Source organism: Eleutherodactylus coqui, chromosome 3 (assembly GCF_035609145.1).
Source record: "Eleutherodactylus coqui strain aEleCoq1 chromosome 3, aEleCoq1.hap1, whole genome shotgun sequence".
Taxonomy (NCBI): domain Eukaryota; kingdom Metazoa; phylum Chordata; class Amphibia; order Anura; family Eleutherodactylidae; genus Eleutherodactylus; species Eleutherodactylus coqui.
In genome coordinates, this window is record NC_089839.1 from 237,776,863 (window position 1) to 237,795,448 (window position 18,586).

At 45.1% G+C, this 18,586-nt stretch overlaps 1 protein-coding gene across 4 annotated transcripts in view; it reads left to right on the forward strand.

Moving 5' to 3' along the window:
* Nucleotides 1-18,586, forward strand: part of LOC136621574 (complement factor H-like) — a 1,208,893-nt gene that overhangs the window by 397,681 nt on the left and 792,626 nt on the right. For 3 of the 4 annotated variants that reach the window (XM_066597134.1, XM_066597132.1, XM_066597133.1), the window contains 2 exons: nucleotides 14,107-14,289; nucleotides 16,883-17,065. The exons of the other annotated variant lie outside the window; for it this stretch is intronic. In XM_066597134.1, coding sequence (XP_066453231.1) covers nucleotides 14,107-14,289; nucleotides 16,883-17,065 — 366 coding nt within the window. The remainder of the gene's footprint in view (nucleotides 1-14,106; nucleotides 14,290-16,882; nucleotides 17,066-18,586) is intronic. 4 annotated transcript variants of the gene reach the window in all.

The following is an 18,586-nucleotide window of genomic DNA, read 5'->3' on the forward strand; positions in this document are numbered from 1 at the left end:
CAGGTCCATGCAAAATCACCAATAGAAGCTGCATCATGCAATGTGCTCAGAAGCTTCCTCCTCCTGCTGTCAGGCACTGACCCCCTGGAATGCCGCAGCCTTTTATGCCCCCGTAATGAGGTCAGTGCCTACAGCTGAGGTTCCTGAAAACCAAGGTGAAGTTGTGGACTAGATCTCCACCCTGTCCAGACTAAGAGCCTGGGAGGGAGATATACTTCATCCACAACTTTACCCTTTAACTGCCTACACCATATTCTCCCCCAGCACAGCTGCACCCTCCCTATTGATATGCAGCTCATCCCTACAGTAGAGTCTGTAGTCAATAGCAAAGTCAGCCCGATTCTCCAGGAACTTTGCAGGACGTTGCCCTAAGCTTATATCCTAATTCTCTGAAATCATGTTTAAGGACCTTCCAACTACCTCTAACTTTGTCATTGGTGTCAATGTGTACCATGACCGCTGAATCCTCAACAGTCCATCCCAGTAATCTGTCAACCTGATTTTTATGTATGTTTTGCGGTAAAAGAGAAAAGTATGTGAAACATTACTGTATTTGCTTTGTGGAAACAGAATATGATGAGGGGGAACAGTATAAGAAGGGCCAGGACGATAGGTGTGTGTGAATAGTATGGAGCCAGTGGATGGTATATGATGACACGGTGATAACAGACAGACAGAGGCAGACAATTCTTATCAAAGAATAACTTTACTTAACCAAAACACGTATATTATTTTGCTCCATAGAAGGGTTTGCATACTTAAATGTTGTATTTTAACATTCAGCATATATTTTTTAAAAGCAACAGTGAATAAGGATTCATTATTTCCCAAACACTTATTAACTGTTGCGTCCAACCGGACATGCAATATCCAAAACAAACGAAAAGGCACACCTGTGCAAAAGAAACATAAAACTACGGGAAAATCTTTCCCTATAAACCCCTTACCCGGGAGGGGGCCCTGCCTACTCTGTGGGCCGATCGCTCCTATAGGTGCGGACCCGCACTCGTTCCTGGGCCACTGACAAGTCCCTATCAGGTAGCCCTAGAACCCAAAGAAAGGGAAACAGAAAACCAAACAAAATGGATATAGGAACTTAGCTAGCACGGAGGACCTTCAAGCAGGATGTGTTTCCTCAGCAGCTGTCCAGGGGCAACTGAAGCATTGACCAGCACAGGAGTCAATACTAGCACTGCTTAAATAGGAGCAGAGCTATTCAGCACCAGGTGAGGACTAACATTACTCTTGCAACCACCACACCCCTCAGCTCCAGGAGAGGTAGGAATACTGCTAAACCCTGGTCTGGCCTAAAAGCAAGGTGGGAACCTCCGAATGGCTGCAACATTAACTACACACGACATAACACATTGATCCAAGCATTCCTTTCCAGTTTCTCTAAGTGGCAGCAGCAAGGCACATGTCAACTTGGGGCTTACTAAACACGTCCAATACTGCTTTCACTTAGGAGCAGCACAAACTGATGTTAAACTGAGCTAAACCCGACCTCTCATGCGCAGAAGGAACTGTGTTCATCTTACACCGGACGCCAATGTCACTGACATTACTTCTACAGAGATCTTCCACCTTGGAACTGCTATGATACAGCCGCCATAAATATTTCACAAAACGTCAGAAAAACATAACATTATACAGTATCATCCTATCTGCTAACTACACAAGCAATTTACTGCACATAACGCAATATTTCTGTTTCAGCACCACCGTCTTATGTCAGGTAACAGTGAAGAGAGAGACTACCTCACTTCCCATGCATTGCGGGGTTCTTCACCCTGGTGGCTTGGCCAGTCTTCCACTTGCTGTAGGTACTACTAGAGCATGCCTTTCCTTTATCTGCAGCAGAAGTTGCTATGCAGACCTTTCACGGGCATACTGGTCTTTCTTTGGGCTTCCTGGCTATTCTCTAATGGCTCTCTATCATGAGGACACAGCTACCAAAATTGCTATCCCTTCGACGTGACCTCTACCACTTTAAATGTTGCAGTTGAGTCTGCTACCTCGCTCCTCACTGCTGCTGTGTCACACACTTGTTATGCAGCACTTTTTCCTTTTAAAGAGTTTTTTATGCACTTAGAAAGTTCTCGCTGGTGTAGTGTCCCAGAGTTGGGGCCCCCACAGCACTTAGTTAACTATCTCATGTGGTGTGTATATGTATGTCTGCGGGTCTTGTTAGGTGTGTTAACTTGTGTGTATTGGTCTTGTCTGGGTCATCCGGAGGGTACTGGTGCATCTTGTCTCTACCGGAACTAGGGGTGGAGGCATGGGTTTAGCCTACAGCAGTGACAGGGAATGGCCAGTTCACACCCCTAGTTGCTGATTGGCTGCCGCACTGGAGTTCAGATGGAGGCCCTGGTGCAGGAGCCCTTGGTGCATTGCCTTCCCTACAAGGTGCCAGCTTCAGAACACGGAGGAGGATGCAGAGCATTGCAAGGTGCCGATGGAGGAGGCAGCAGAGTGGTGCAAGATGATCCCACAGCATGTCAGGACCGTTGAGCCGATCGCACAGCATGGCAGGACAGTGCCGGGACTGAGGATGAGAGGGTTCCAGGGACTGTGTCAGCGGACCAGGGGGTGCTAATGGCAGGCCACCAGGGAAGAGCAGAGTGAGTGCAGAGAGAGTGGGGAAGACGGTGAAGGCGAGAGTCACAGCGGGACCGTGAGCATAGGCACGGCAGATGCCTCACAAACGCAGATGGCTGGACACTGACAGCAGGGGCATAGCGGGGATGTTAACACCAGCTTGGGGAGTGGGTTCTGAGCGCAAACCGTGTGCAGGCAGGGGAGCTTGGAGTCGACATACTCACAGCAGCAGACTCGCAAACAGAGATACCAGTAGATATGTGAAAGTGTCAGCACCTGGGATGGGAGTCCAGCAGGGAAAGTGACAGCCTGCAGCAGCCAATCACCACCTGTGGGCATTGCCTGCCCCTTCCCTCTCTGTGAACCTGGCTAACCCATGTCTCTACCTATACTTCCAGTGGAGACAAGATGCACCAGTACCCATCCGGAGTTTGTGTCTGGTGTCGTCTCTGTCAAACTTAACTGTAATTCACCCTAACCCACTCTGTTTCCTGTCAATCACCCCTTAACTAGCCCTGTGATTGGGCACTGGGGATTTCCTTAAGCTCACGATTGGTTATGGGGGAATTATATAAAAGGCCAGGGATTTGGTGAGGAGAGAGAAGAAAAAAGAAGGTCAACAGATGGAATGGAGAGAGAGAAAGAGTGAAGGAAAGTCTAAGGAATCTGATGGGAAAGTCAAGCCCACAGGAATCAAGTTAAGCCTGAGCTCAAGACAAGTCTGAGCTTGTGTGAGGTCCAGCTTAACTGAAGCTGAATGTTATCTAGCAGCGCCTGGGAAAAAGCAAGTTGTGGAGTCGGCCGCAGGAGTGTCTTGTTCCACCCTACCAGAAGACATCGGAGTCAGTGCAGACCTCGCACAACTGAAAGGAAAACGAGCCTTTCAACTGTGAGTGATTCGCAGTCCTGCTTAGCCAAAAGTCAGTATGCCCGCCAGCAAGCCCACGTTGGTTCCTCAATTCCTCCACAAATAACCACTCAGTACAACAACCAGATAACTGAGACTGGTAGACTCTATTCTTTCATTACACTATCTTCAGAGGCACTGGTGTCACATCTAACTGTCACCATCATTGCTATCATTTACCCCTGTAAAATCCACCTACTGTGCGCGCCTTGCGATTCATAGTGGTCACCACCATGACATGGCCTGAGGTATGAAAAACCCAGTCGAGCTGCATCTGCACACTTCAGCTTTCTGCACTGGGGTGGCGGTACTTAGCGTTGCTCTAATGTTCTTAATGCAGGGCTGATCTTCTGGGCAGTTATGTTAAAGCAGAACCTGCTCCTTTAGTGTCCACAGTTCCCAGTCTTCTCTCTCCACTACCTTATCACTAGCAAGGGTGAAACTTAACATGGCTGACAGAGTTCCTTGTCAGAATGGCTTGGCTGCTCAGTTAGGGTATGGAAGGGAACATGGAATGCATAGGAAGTTGGGATGAGTGGAGGGATGTATAGTACTTGCGGGTGCTCACATGGGGGGGGGTACCTGGGATGATAGGTGTGTGAATAGTACATGGGGGCTGGATAACTAGTGAGGTAGCTAGTATATGAGGGGATGGCATAACAAAAGTTTGCACCCCATTCTTTTAAATAAGGGAATCTCATACAGAGCAATTCCTTGATACATACTGAGTATTAGAACTATCCCATGCAATCAGTATCTTGTAGCCACCGTGGTAATAAAATGAAGGCGAAAAGGCTGCGTTCTTTCTGTATTAGTTGTAGCTGTATCCCCTCTATCATCATAATGAAGTACACTATTGAAGTAAAGAGAATCGTGAAGCCTCATAAACAATTTGTTACGATCGTGTGGGCAGACAAAGCACGAGGCCCACACGATCATGACCAAAGGGGACACACACGGGTTTCACACAGGTATCTGGCAAACTGACCCTGTGCGGGGACATTGCCCCAATAAGGGCAGCCCAGCGGTCTTCGGATCTAGGGCCCTAGCTGATCCTAGGAGCCACGCACCAGAACCGGATGCATTCACATGCCACATGACAGGGCCTGAACAATAGGACACACAGAGCCAGAATACACAGCATACAGCATGCAACCACTAGTAACAGATAGGAAGCTGAATAAAAATACCAGGTATTAGTTGACATGTTGTACAATATGTGGAAGCTAGCAGGCCACTTCATGGCTCCTGGTTATACTGCTAGTCCCTACACTAACCAGGAGTCCAGCAGAACCAGACAGAGTTCACATAGCATGCTGACACAAAACTGACAGAATTTAAACATACAAACGGACATAAACTAGATCACACTGCAAACCTCACCAGACAAGCATTCATGACTGCTCACCTTAGGGGCCATACAGAGACTGACCAGGAGCTGGGTTTATATGTGAGCACAGATCCAGGGGATTGGCTAGCAGGAAGTACCACACCCAGCCAGCTCAATCATTAACCCTGAGAGTGCTGTGCTGCTGGAATCACAATAGTACCAACATGTCTCAGCAGCACACGTAACACAATTTATCATTTGACAATTAGCTAATCTATCTGGTTTTTCAGGAGTAGAAGAGAGATTAAAAGCAATGGTGCACCATGCATGATTCTAAAGTGTGTATCATGCCATACTTCATTCAGTACGTTCCTATGTAATATATTCCATCCTTTTGTGTGTGTTTTTTTTTTCCACCTGCATTCTCATCCCCCAATTGTTGTGTCCACATTGCACAGAACTGTTCGTGAGAGCAAGGGAGCAACATTTCTCTGAGCCTGCCATATAAGGCTAATATGAAAATAGTGGACGAGGAGGAAAAAAAGGGGTGGAGCAAAACCTGTACAGTTGTGTTTGTTGTGAACAATGATACTACATAAGATAAGTTAGAAGGTGAAACAGCGCTCCATTGTTATATACTTCACAAATGAAGAATAAAACTGGGGACTCACCTGGTGCCAAGTGGGATCCTCCTTATCTAGGGGACCCACTGGCACCTAGTATCCAAGAAGGCATATAATCATAATCCAGATCTACCATCCAGCATAAAACCGGAGAGCCGGCTGACATCAGGTAGGACTTCTCTAGCAGGGGAGTCTTCACACAATCAAATTCAGCAAATTAAAAACTGACTCAGCGCGTCACAATAAAGATGATATTATAATATATCAATTCTTCATTGAAATCACCAAACTTTTTGTCCTGGATCCCGTGAGCGCTGAGTCCGTTTTTCTTTATTTGCTGAAAATGATGATACATATGTGGTGAAGAGAATGAAGTGGTAACTTCAATAGTGGAGGTGCTGCCGGACAAGATGACGCACCACCTGGGTGGGCGTGACAGAGTAAGAGAATAGGACTAAAAAACTGGCAAAGGAGAAGGCGCAACACTCCAGGTTAAAGCAAGTAGGAAGTGACCAGAGGTGTGGAAAACTTCTCCTTTTATTTAATAAAGTACGTGATCAGCTTATGAAAACGCATTTCGGGGAAAAGCCCTTCATCAGTTCAGCTGGAGTTTAAAACATACAAGCTATACAAGCTATAAAATACAGATTAGAAGGCAAAGTGGGAGGGAGAGGATGGGAGAGTAGAAGAAAAAAGGACAAAAATATATTTTATGTCTTTGTTATATAAAGTCATGCGGGTTAAAAGTAGTCATATATATATATATATATATATATATATATATATATATATATATATATATATATATATATATATAACATACAGTCATACAACACCTTAGTAGATTAGTATACAGTCATACATACTTTTATCACATAGTTTTGGTGAATGTTCTTTTAATATACCTAAGGCCATTGATATTGATTTTAGACTGATTTTTAATAGTTTTATGCATACTCATTTTTTCCATCTATCATTTTTCTACATATACTAATGTACTAAGGTGTTGTATGACTGTATGTTTATATATATGGCTCCTAATTCTGGGATTAGCCAGGCATCTGGACGAGATTTTGCAAAAATCTCGTCCGCACGGGGCAGCCAATCCATTGCGGCAAAGCCGGGCAGAAAAGGACATGAGGCACAAAATTCAATTCCGCGGCATGTCAATTCTTTTTTTTTTTTTTGTAATTCCGCTGCGGCCTCACACCTCTCTATGTGTAGAGAAAGCTGCAGCGGAATGCCGGCAGCCAAACCGCTCCAAAACCTGTGGCGAAATGCTGTGGGCTTTGAAGCTGTGGCTCTGCCGTAGAAATCTTACGTTTTTTCGGTGCGGCCAAGCCGCGAGATGTCCGCAGGATTTCCATCCCGTGAGAACCCAGCCCTATAGTGCCTCTAAAAAGAACCAAACTCTTAACTTCCTTGGGCATCACACCTAAGTGATATGTAAAAGGGTTTTCAAATCATAAGGGGTATGGAATTTAAATTCCAAAGCAGAATAATAATAGTGTCACAAATCCAGTTGATGATATATTGGGATAGACAGGCCAGGTTATACCCTCTGAAGTTAGACAAATTAGCTCCCTCTTTGTTCCTTGGGACCATCAGTTTGGTCATGTTGATACACAACCATTTTCTCTGCCAAAGAAAATTCTGTAAATTCACAAAATGTTGTTATGCTTGAGCAGTAAAGGGATAGTTTGCTAAGGGCATTAAACGTCTCAAAAAATGCATTTTATGTTCAAACGTTTTTTATTTGCATTTTTCAACAACATTACAGACATTTTATCTATATAAGCGTATGCATGAGCTCCTTTAAGCCCTTAAAGGGGTTGTCCCGCGGCAGCAAGTGGGTCTATACACTTCTGTATGGCCATATTAATGCACTTTGTAATGTACATTGTGCATTAATTATGAGCCATACAGAAGTTATAAGACGTTTTTCACTTACCTGCTCCGTTGCTAGCGTCCTCGTTTCCATGGAGCCGACTAATTTTTGCCGTCTAATGGCCAAATTAGCCGCGCTTGCGCAGTCCGGGTCTTCTTTCCTCAATGGGGCCGCTCGTGCAGGATGCCGACTCCGTGTAGCTCCGCCCCGTCACGTGCCGATTCCAGCCAATCAGGAGGCTGGAATCGGCAATGGACCGCACAGAAGCCCTGCGGTCCACCGAGGGAGAAGATCCCGGCGGCCATCTTCAGCAGGTAAGTAAGAAGTCACCGGAGCGCGGGGATTCAGGTAAGCACTCTCCGGTGTTCTTTTTTAACCCCTGCATCGGGGTTGTCTCGTGCCGAACGGGGGGGGGGGGGGTTGAAAAAAAAAAAAACCCGTTTCGGCGCGGGACAACCCCTTTAAGGACCAAGCTGTTTTGTACCTTAAAGGGGTTTTCTCGCGAAATCAAGTGGGGTTATACACTTCTGTATGGCCATATTAATGCGCTTTGTAATATACATCGTGCATTAAATATGAGCCATACAGAAGTTATTCACTTTACCTGCTCCGTTGCTAGCGTCCCCGTCGCCATGGTTCCGTCTAATTTCGGTGTCTTCTTTAGACGCGCTTGCGCAGATTGGTCTTCTCCCTTCGGCTCGGCTCGACAGCATCGGCGTTTTGGCTCCGCCCCTTGTACGCGTCATCGCGTAGCTCCGCCCCTGGCACGTGCCGACTCCAGCCTCCTGATTGGGGCGGAGCTACGCGATGATGTGTACAAGGGGTGGCGGAGCCAAAACGCCGATGCTGTCGAGCCGAGCCGAAGGGAGAAGACCCATCTGCGCAAGCGCGTCTAAAAAAGCAAGAAGACACCGAAATTAGACGGAACCATGGCGACGGGGACGCTAGCAACAGAGCAGGTAAGTGAATAACTTCTGTATGGCTCATATTTAATGCACGATGTATATTACAAAGTGCATTAATATGGCCATACAGAAGTGTATAACCCCGCTTGATTTTGCGAGACAACCCCTTTAAGGACCAGACACATTTTAGGGATTTTACCCATGTGGCGGTTTTACTGCTCTATTTTTTTTCCTTTAGCTACCAAAATTATTTTTGCTGCGTTTTTTTTTTTCCGTGACATACAGGACTATTTTTTTTATATTTTTTTCACTGCCTTTTTTTCCTGTTTTTTAGTTTTATTGGGGGTAAGAAGCTAAAAAAAAATCATTTTCTTAACATTTATAATTTTTTCAAAAATTATTTTTATATTTACACTAAAATAAAGTATGGGAATAGGTTCCTCTATTTGTTTCGGACATTTTGATATATAGTATGTATGGTTTTGGTTTACAGGGCGCATACGGCGACGGTTTTTGTTGGCGTCGGTTTTGTGTTATTCTCTTTCTTATGTATATATTGTTGTTTTATTCTGTAATTTTGTTTTACTTATGTATGTAATTGTGTATTTTACTATCTGTGTCCCACATGACGTCATGCAAGACCTCTGGGGGACATTCACATATTTTTTTTTCTTTATTTGACACTTTCCCACTGTAGCTGGGGCGTCCATAGGAGCCCTAGTTACAGGGGAAAGCAACCCCTGTGGTGACATTAGTCACCTGCAGAGCTGCCAGGGTCTAGTCTGACCCTCCAGCTCTGCAGTAGCAGGGAATCCCGGGAGGTCACATGACCCCCCGAGGCTCCCGTAGTGAAAGTACATGTTACTTTCACTTTCCCTATACAGTGCTCATTCCGCCCCCACCACCCGCGCCATGAATTAAGCTTTGAAATAAGAAAACATTATCAACCCCAAACAGGTCCAGGACCCCTCTCGGACGGGCTCATGTCATTTTGACAAGGTAAATGAAAGCGAACCACAGTGTTCTTTTCAGGTGAGGTCACTGGCCGAAGACAGAAGTGCCTCCTGTGTCTTCTGGCGTGGTGTTCGACATCGTGTTCTCTGGCCTACTTTTTGCCACTCATTTCTTGGTGGGGGAATTTGTAGGGAGCATGGGCTTGGCCATTTGGGCAGAGACACAGAAGATAGCTTGAACATAGATAGAAAGCTCGGTAGATCTCCCAGGCCTCTAAACGTGGCAGATTTGCCCTCTTTGTTAGCGTGTAGCTGGAACAGGAATCCCCATCGATAGTTCATTCCCTTCTCTCTGAAGAGTGTCCCCTTCTTTCTGAGGAGTGTCAGCAATGGTTTCAGGGCCTTGCGTAGCTGAAGAGTGCGGCGAGAGAGATCTGATAAGATCAGCAATGGCGATCCTCGGAATGATAACTCTCCTGCCCTTCTAGCACGCTGAAGGATCTGGTCCTTGATTGAGCAAAAATGGATTCTGCATATCACAATTCTAGGTCTCCTGGGATCATCAGGTTTTGGGCCCAGTGAACGGTGGATTCTGTCTATCTCAATAGCAGAATCCAGTGGTTTCTGAAGCAGATCATTGAAGAACTCGTATGCCCAGGTTTCTAATTGGGAGGGAGCAATGTCCTCAGTGAGGCCCCTGATCCTCACATTGCTTCTGCGGTGATGATTTTCCAGATCGTTTATCATGGAGTACAACTCTGAGATCTGTTGTGATTGCTGATGCAACTCCTGTGAGTGTCCATGGTATTAAAGATTTGGTCATGGGACTCTTCTATTGCCTCCACTCTTTGTCCTATGCTGCGGATATCCTGCTGCAGCGCTACGATGTGTTTTTTATGTGACGTTTCCATTTTTTGGAAAAGCTCGCTTATTTCGCCTTTAGTGGGCAAAGCACGAAGATGGTCCTTCCAATCCCAGTTGTCGCAGGGTCGCGCTTTTCCCTCCTATGCTCTGAAGCTGGGAGGTCGGGTGGTATAAATAGTAGCTCTCCCCGTTGGTCACTTCCAGGAGGGGGTTAATATTCCTACGTGGCGTTATGTTCCTCTGCGGGCCTTCTCATTCCCTTCACTCCCTCATAAATATTTGTTGAGGAAAGATGGTGGGGGGTGTGAGAGTGTGCTCCTGTCTTTGTGCCCAGTCCTCTATCAGAGTTATTGCGGTCTAAATAGTGGGGAGAAGCCCCCTTTAAACTGTCCTGCTGGGGGACACTAATGTGCTTAATAATCCTCCCCTCTGCACTGGCAAGGATTGGGGAGTGTGTGCTGTCCCCCACTCCATCTCTGTGGATCAGCAGTGCCTCTGGGACCTGTCGGGCTCCACATTCTGCCGTGCTGTGCGTGCTTTGAGGGGTTTCCCCGGGGCTGTCCTCTTGCTCCTGGTCCTCTACCAGGGTATTGCTGGTCAGAGGACCCGCTGGCTCCACTCCCTTTACTGCGGGTTGGCTCCACTCCCGCCCGACATCTCCCCACTGGCTTCAGTCTTCCCGGCATCTGCCCCCGGCTAGTCACGTGGGCGCCCGTCTTCTCCTCAGCTGGCGCCATCTTGAGCTGTTTACCGCTCACTCCTGGGTCCGCTGAAGGATGCAGGTGAGCGGAAAGGCCCCCTCCCTGTGCGCTCGGCATCTTCTTCGGGGTCTCCTGAATCCTCCTCTTTACCATTCTGGTCTCTATTGGGGTCCTGTTGCCGTCTGGGGTCTGTATAATGGCACTGGTTTCAGGAGCGGTGCTGGGACACGTCCTAGCCCCTTATCCGCAAGCCACACACCCCCAAAAATGCATTTTATTTAGACGTACCCTTTCCTGCAAAGACAAGGGCAAGCTATGCAATTAGATTTGAATGGGGGAAAGGATGACTGATATAAGGAATCTAGGGTGCGACCCACTCAGATACATACGTAAGTGCTTTATCTGATATTTTACAATTGGTATTCCCCAGATATCTTGCTCCTCTCCCCCGAGTCAGGCTGACTGCCCAGAAAAAGTACTTTGCTCTTCGATTTATTTAGTTTAAAACCAGAGAAATAGCCAAAATCTGACATTATAGACAATGTCTAGGTAAAGCTCTTTGCGGGTGCGCTAAAAATAAAATGAGATCATACATAAATAATGCACATTTAAATTGCCTATTTTTTATCTGCATGCCTTCAAATGTAGGGTCTGAGTGGAATAATCTTGCCAGGGGCTCCAGAGTTAAATGATATAACAGGGAGGACAATGGGCATCCTTGTGTGCAACTCCTTGCAATAGGAATATCACGGAAAGGAAGCCTGGTGCATGTACCCGGACCTGTGGTTTGTCATGTAATTTGCTTATGAAAGTCAGAAAAGGGTCATAAAGATGCACTTTATCCAATACCTGCTGTGCCCATCAAGCACTGTCAAATACCTTTTAGTCGTTTATGGTAACCAAGGTTAGAAAGCTCTGCCCCATCTTTCATGTAGTGCCACTATTCAAGACCATCAAAACTTTCTTACATTGGTCACTGCCGATCTGCCCTGCACAAATGCCACTTGGTAGGGTTTTTTTTTCTTTCTGACCTTTGAAGAACCATAACTTTTTTATTTTTCTGCTGAGGTAGCCATATGATGGCTTGTTTTTTTGCGGGATCAGTTGTATTTTTTGATGGTACCATAAAATGTATTGTATAACATTTTTAAAAATGTTTAAATGAGCTAGAAAAACAACCAAAGTATTGTGGTTTTTTTTGTGTGATAAAAAGGACATTTTTGTAACTGATGTAAATCAGTACAATTATGGCAATACTACTTTTAGAGTTTTATTTAATGTTTTACTACTGCTAAAATAAAAAAAACTTTATTAAAAAAAACATAGAAGACTTAATTTTTGTCACCATTTTCTTACCCCCATAATTTTTTTTTAGTTTTTTGCAAATGGGGCTGTGCTGTAGGGGCTTGGTTTTTTTAGGGAAAGCTTTAGTGTTTTTTCTTGTCTGTTTTTAGGTCTGTATGACCCGTTTGTCCTTTTTTTGTTTGGGGAGATAAGGGTGGTGCTAAATAAATACCACAATCCTGACATTGTGGTTTAGTTAGTTTAGTTGCTAATTTAACAATATGTAAATATTTCCTGGGAGTGTTCCAGTTCAAATAAATCAAGGACAGCTATAGTCCACTAGGACAGAAAAGGGCGTTTCATTTTCACACATTTCAGTTTCACACCACAAAATGAATGCAGTTTAAACTGCATCCCGCACAAAATTTGCAGGTCTAACTGGACTTTTTTTTGCAAAACTGCAGGCGGATTTAACCCATTTTCATTTCTGTATCAAAGTCCGCAGGTTATCCTGTGCATTTTGGTGTGGGTTTTAGTGCATGTTTGAGTCTGGCGGTCTAATTCCGCCCATGTGAAAGGTCCCTAAAGATACCCATCAGTAGCAACTGGAGTATATGCTGACTGTTGCCATCAAGATTACACAATATAAGGCCTCATTCACACGAGCGTGTGTTTGGCGCGCTCATAATGCACGCTTCTAAAAGAACCAATAGGTTCCTATAGAAGAATTCATATGCAAGGCATTAGAAGCACAAAACAGCGCACACCTAAAAAAGATGGGTACGCGCTGTTGGTGTGCGTTTTCCAGGAGTTTCCATTGATTCCTATGGAAGCAGGAGTTGATGGAAACTCCTGCGCATGGAAAAGATTCCCCACTGCTTACATCAGGACATTTAAAAGGTGCTTCTGGCCTGAAGCACCTTTTAAATGTCCGACTGTTAACTCTTTCATCTCCACGGGGATGAGGGGACTCCCAGAGAGTGCTCTTAATCCCCGCGGGGAGTCTCCTCATCACTGAACACTGTGACAGCACTGTTACAGTGTTCAGTGATGAGGGGACTCCCTGTGGGGACGAAAGAATACCCTGTGACAGCTGTGGCAGAGGACCACAATACTATCCCATTGCTTTCAATGTGGTCAGTGCTGCTGCTGCCCCTTTGAAGGAAATGGGAGCCGATCACTATCCCCTGCTGCGGCTGTGACAGCTGCAGCAGTGATGTCTTGGATGTGAAACCTCTGGATGCTATCACAGCGCCAGCACCATTGAAAACATAGGGAGAAGATGCGCTTCTCTGCCACAGCTGTGGCAGGGGATTCCTCCATCCCCGACCGGCCAATCACATGGGGGTAAGGTGGAGGTGTGTTGGCATACATGTCTATGATTGGCTTTGTATTTGTGATATATGTGAGTAAGTGTTTCATTGTTAGCTAACTTGACAAAGACTGCAGCGTCGATCGAAACATCATTTGTCCTGTCTTAGGCTGCCTGCAGACGGCCGGGTCGGATCCCGCTGTGAGAATTCTCACAGCGGGACCAGACCTGCGCCCCTGCAGGTACCAGTGCGGGTCTCACCTGCTCCCGCGGCTCTGTGATGTGCCAGCCAGCCGGCGCATGCGCAGAACGGAGTCGGCGGCCCAAGAGTGACATTTCTGTGCGGGGTGTGCGATTTCATGTGGACAAATCGCGCTCGTCTGCCTCGGATTGCGTTTTCTACGCAAACCTATGGCAGCTTCCATGGGTTGAAATTTTGCGGGAAATCCCGCCGCCGAATTTCCGCCCGTGTGCAGAGGGCCTCATTTGAATGCAAGTATTTTGAGCTTACAGTAATTTTTGATATGTTGCACCATTTCTGTTTCGCAGCTTCTACATTTCACATTATATGAACTCTGCAATCTAAAGGTACTTTTACAAGGGAAAACTGTTGGGCTGCATAAACGCCTGATTATCTCCCAAACGACTATCGCTCCTGTGCTTTCACATTAGAGTGATAGCTATTTAGTGATGGGGGGCTGAGTGTGTGTCCACTGTCCTAATTATTATTTTTTATCTTAGCAACATCTTGTGAACCTCCCCCTGCTGTTCGGAATTCCATGCTCAATGAAGAACTTAAAGACAGTTATGAATCCGGTGAAAAAGTTACTTACACCTGTAATCGTGGTTATTCCCTGGAAAGATCTTTGACAGGAGAAGCACAATGTGAGAACACACAATGGATCAATGTACCAGTGTGCAGAAGTGAGTAAAACGTCAACCAAATATCATTTACTTTAAAGGGGGTTTCCAATTATAAACAAGTAACTTTAACCCTTTCCAATCCATTGTCTGACATCTGAAGACATTCTGATTGAAGGCTGTACAGCTTCGATGTCAGAAGACGTCCGGCAGAGTATTCTTACTGTATATTACTGGCCGCTCTGTTGTTGGGGGGCCTCTCCAGCATGTTCCACATTGCAGTACTGGCTCTAGCCAGCAGATGGTGCCATTGTAAAATGGCAGAAAGAGAAAGCCCCCTAGGAAACCCTGAATCCAAAATTGGATTGCAAAGGGTTAATTGTCCCCCAGTCATGTATACAGAACTGATTAGAATGTACTTACACTTCACAAAGTGTACTGTTGACCGATTCCAAAACTGGTAAAGTGATGTGCTGCTTACTGAAATGCTGACATCCACTGATGTGCTGTTCCGTTCAGAGTCCCCAACTTCCCACCTGGGATCAGCGCGTCATCCACCATCGTACCTCTAGGGGTCGCAATTCTGACCCAGCTCCGTGGCTATGAGGGCCCATGGAGATCCTGATATATGCTGGTTAATCTCCGCGGCTCGTGGGCCAACTCTGGGTGATGCTCAGGGAGGGGAAGGTTGTTACCCAGGGCAGCCAATTCCATGCTGCAGAATCCCCCAACGTGTGGTTCTCCCTTTCACTGAGAGACTTCAGTTGTGATTCGTCACATATGCATTCTATCAGTGCACTGCCAACTGTTTGATTGGTCAGGCCGGCAGTGTCTGATAGCGGTCGTGGGCAGCGGCAACCATGCGGTGTATTGTGTACAGGAGATACTCAGGTTATACCAGCATGGTCCATATCACTATACACAAGGAGATGTATAACTTGCAACAGCTGCACATAAAATTATATGTAGGGGATATGCAGATAATATCAGCATGCTCCATATCACCATATAAAGACAATGTGCATTCCCCATTAGCCTTGTTTATAGTGATATGGACCATGCTGGTCAACCCTGGGTGTCTCGTGTGTGTATGTATATATAATATATATCACTCTATACTGTAGATATATAACTTATACAACTGTATCTGTAGAATTATATACAGAAGACACCCAGGTTATATAAGATATACATCTCCTGTATATATGGATTTGGACCATGCTGGTATAACCTGGCCATCTCCAGTATATGATTATACACTTAACATACAATTAAAAAATGAATCAAAAGCCTGCATGCTGTTTTAAAATGAGCACGTGTTGCTTAAATCCACGAGCTGTTTTCAATAGTATATGAAGTTTCTGAAAAACGCACATTGTTTTTGAATACTGCATGCCGTTTTTTTATGTGCTTTTTTAAATGTGGTTCAATTGCAACAAAAAACATGAAGTGTAGAAGAAGCAAAGTTGCAGGCAGCACTACCTTTAACCCAGTTAGGGATGAACAGGTTAAATGCAAACGCCACAAAGGAATCAGATCCAGTCGGTATTAATTTGTAATTATGGTATTTGTTTTGATTGGCTGTTTGATTACATATATACCCCCTTGTTCACCATTGTTAATTATGCATTTGAGAAAGACCTTGTATCGAAGCGTCATGTATTTTTGACTTGGGAGGAATAAAGATCTTCATTGCATATTTTGCACCTGGTATGCTGCCACATCTTCTTTTGCACAAAAAAGATGAACATGTAGCCTATGGGACTGCAAGCAAAGAGTTATGTAGTCCAGGAAATGAGCCATGTTTGGAAAGTTTATGTCAAGGTGCTAGATCATGTATGTAAATTCGTTTTGCAGCTGTATGCAGCGTGGTTTAGGTATGGGTACAGGTGGGGGAAAGGCCCCAGCTGAACTTTTGCACCCGGGCCCCTAAGCCTGTAGTTAAACCCCTAGACTGTCATCACAAACGTGACAGACAGGGGAGGGTCGGACGTTCCGAACTTGTGTGAAGCATTCCTATTGCAGTCTGTGTCGGCCACTGTGCCGGCATGTTATATATGAAAAGGGTGATCAGAAGAGAAGATCGGCACTGCTGGCTGACCAGTAGATATGAATTCCTTTTTGGACAATGCGTTTTAAAGCCAAATTGGTTCTTTCTCAATCCAGTTCAAAATTAGGAATAACGGTGCAATTTATGCATTCACAAAACTCGCACTGAAATAGACCGCATTGTTTTCAATGGGTCTGTTTTATGTCCAGTTTTTTCTCTGACAGCAATATTGCGATAGATAAAAATTGCAGCATGTTCTATTTTTCTGTGAGTCTGCAGAAAGTCCCTCCATTGTTTCCAATGGGTGAAAAAAAGAAATTGCAACGCACTCCGTGAACATCGCAAATTTACAAGTGCTATACAGTTCTGAGTTTCTTGGACTGATATCGCACTCGTCCGTGTGAAAGTACACTGACAGAAGGAATTTATGTACTATGCCAAAGTGGGAAATCGGAGCTTCTGATGTCACTATGTGGTCTCCTAATCACTAATCAATGTCTTAATACATATATTTTTTGTTTAGAGCCAGATAATCTAAACAACACTTTATTTTGTTATGCAATTATATTTAATTAGTACATTTGCTTAATTATCATTCATTTTCAGAAATTGGTGAGCAGTGTGGTCCACCACCAACTGTACAATTTGGAGACACCACGGGAATTCGAAAACCCAACTATAAATCTGGTGAATCTGTGGAATATAGATGCCCAAATTATCATATTCTTAAAGGAGAAAAGGTTGTGCGGTGTATGAATGGCGTCTGGGAAGAAGCACCAGTTTGTCTAGGTATGTTCACTGTACTTTATCACAATGTGCACATAAACAGCAAGCAGGAAATAACTGCACATCCCTATTAGGATTATGCTGAGATCAGTAGTACATGCACCAAAAGAGTGAATATTCCTTCTATAGTGATCTGTTGAGAGGAGAGTTACTAAGCAGGCAGAGTTGGCACCAGAAGAAGAGAGTGCCGAGTATCCATGTGTAATGCCAGAGGAGCCCGCTGAAGGAACACTTAGTAAGTAGGACAGAGTGCAGCCACTGTGACCTGTGCTGATGAGATGTGGTCAGAGGCAAAGAGATATGGAGAGCCAGAGTAGAGCTATACGCTGAGAGCCAGTGGAAGCCGCTGAGAGACCATCAGGTGAGCTGAAGGCGATGGGTGAGGGGCCGAATACCCCATGTCCGCTCCATGCTTCCAGGTCCCTCACAGACCAGCACCAGGTCTTAATGGACCTAAGCTCCACAGGCTTCAAGGACACTGAGCTTGTGAGGGAGTGGAAATTGAACCTGTGTAGCTGCACCTTTGCAGGTGCAGGTTGACTAAACCAAACACAGTGACTGTGCTCAGAGGCCCCCTACACACCAGTCTTGCTACTGCATTGTCACAATAGTAATAGTAAAAGTGGGCTATTGGAAGACAAGTTCAGGAATAAGCAAGTCTTCTCTTTTCCTGTGCATCAACAGAAGGTTTAAGTGTTGCACTGTGTTGAAATTGCAACTTGTACTCCTGTTACAGATAGGTTGTGTTTAAAGAAACAGTACCCTTTTTTGAGCACAGCCTTGGATTCGAACAGTTTTTATCTACACTGTGGCCCATGGACTATACTGTTGCTTGCACATTCACAGACATTAGTAATCCGCTATCTGCAAAAGTCATGCTGCAGCCACATGGACTCATGAAGGTGCAGAGTATTATTTATTTTTAATTCCACGACCCATAAGAAAAGGGCTAACAGTACCCTGCATGACAAAACATAACAATAAACATTAGTAGACGAGTGACAGAGTGGTGCATACAGACTGAATACCCTGCCCACAAGCGCTTACAATCTACAAGGGAAGGGGCAAGGAGACCATAGATGAGGGTAAAGGTGCTTGTATGCTAGTGCAGTGGCAACAGGTTTATTGTACTGTCCGATTATTTCGGGTAGTGAGTTCCAGAGTATGGGAATGCACAAAAGAATACTTGGAGATGATTGAGATGCAGATAAGGAGATCTTGTGAGGATTGGAGATTAGGTCAGAGATGTATGGAAAGGATAGTTTATGGACAGCTTGTATGTCACTGTTAATATTTTGACCTGAATTCACTGGGAATTGGGTAGTCAGTGAAGGGATTAGCGGAGAGGGAGAGGAGAAATAAAGAAAGTGTTGGACAAACCAATCAGCATAGTTACGGGTGGACAGAGGGGCGCTAGAGTGTTAGATGTGAGGATACAGAAGAGGATGTTGCAGTAGCCTAGGCAGCAAGAGGCGGTAGGGACTTTGATGTCCATTTTGTAGGAGAGGAGAGATAATGGTTACT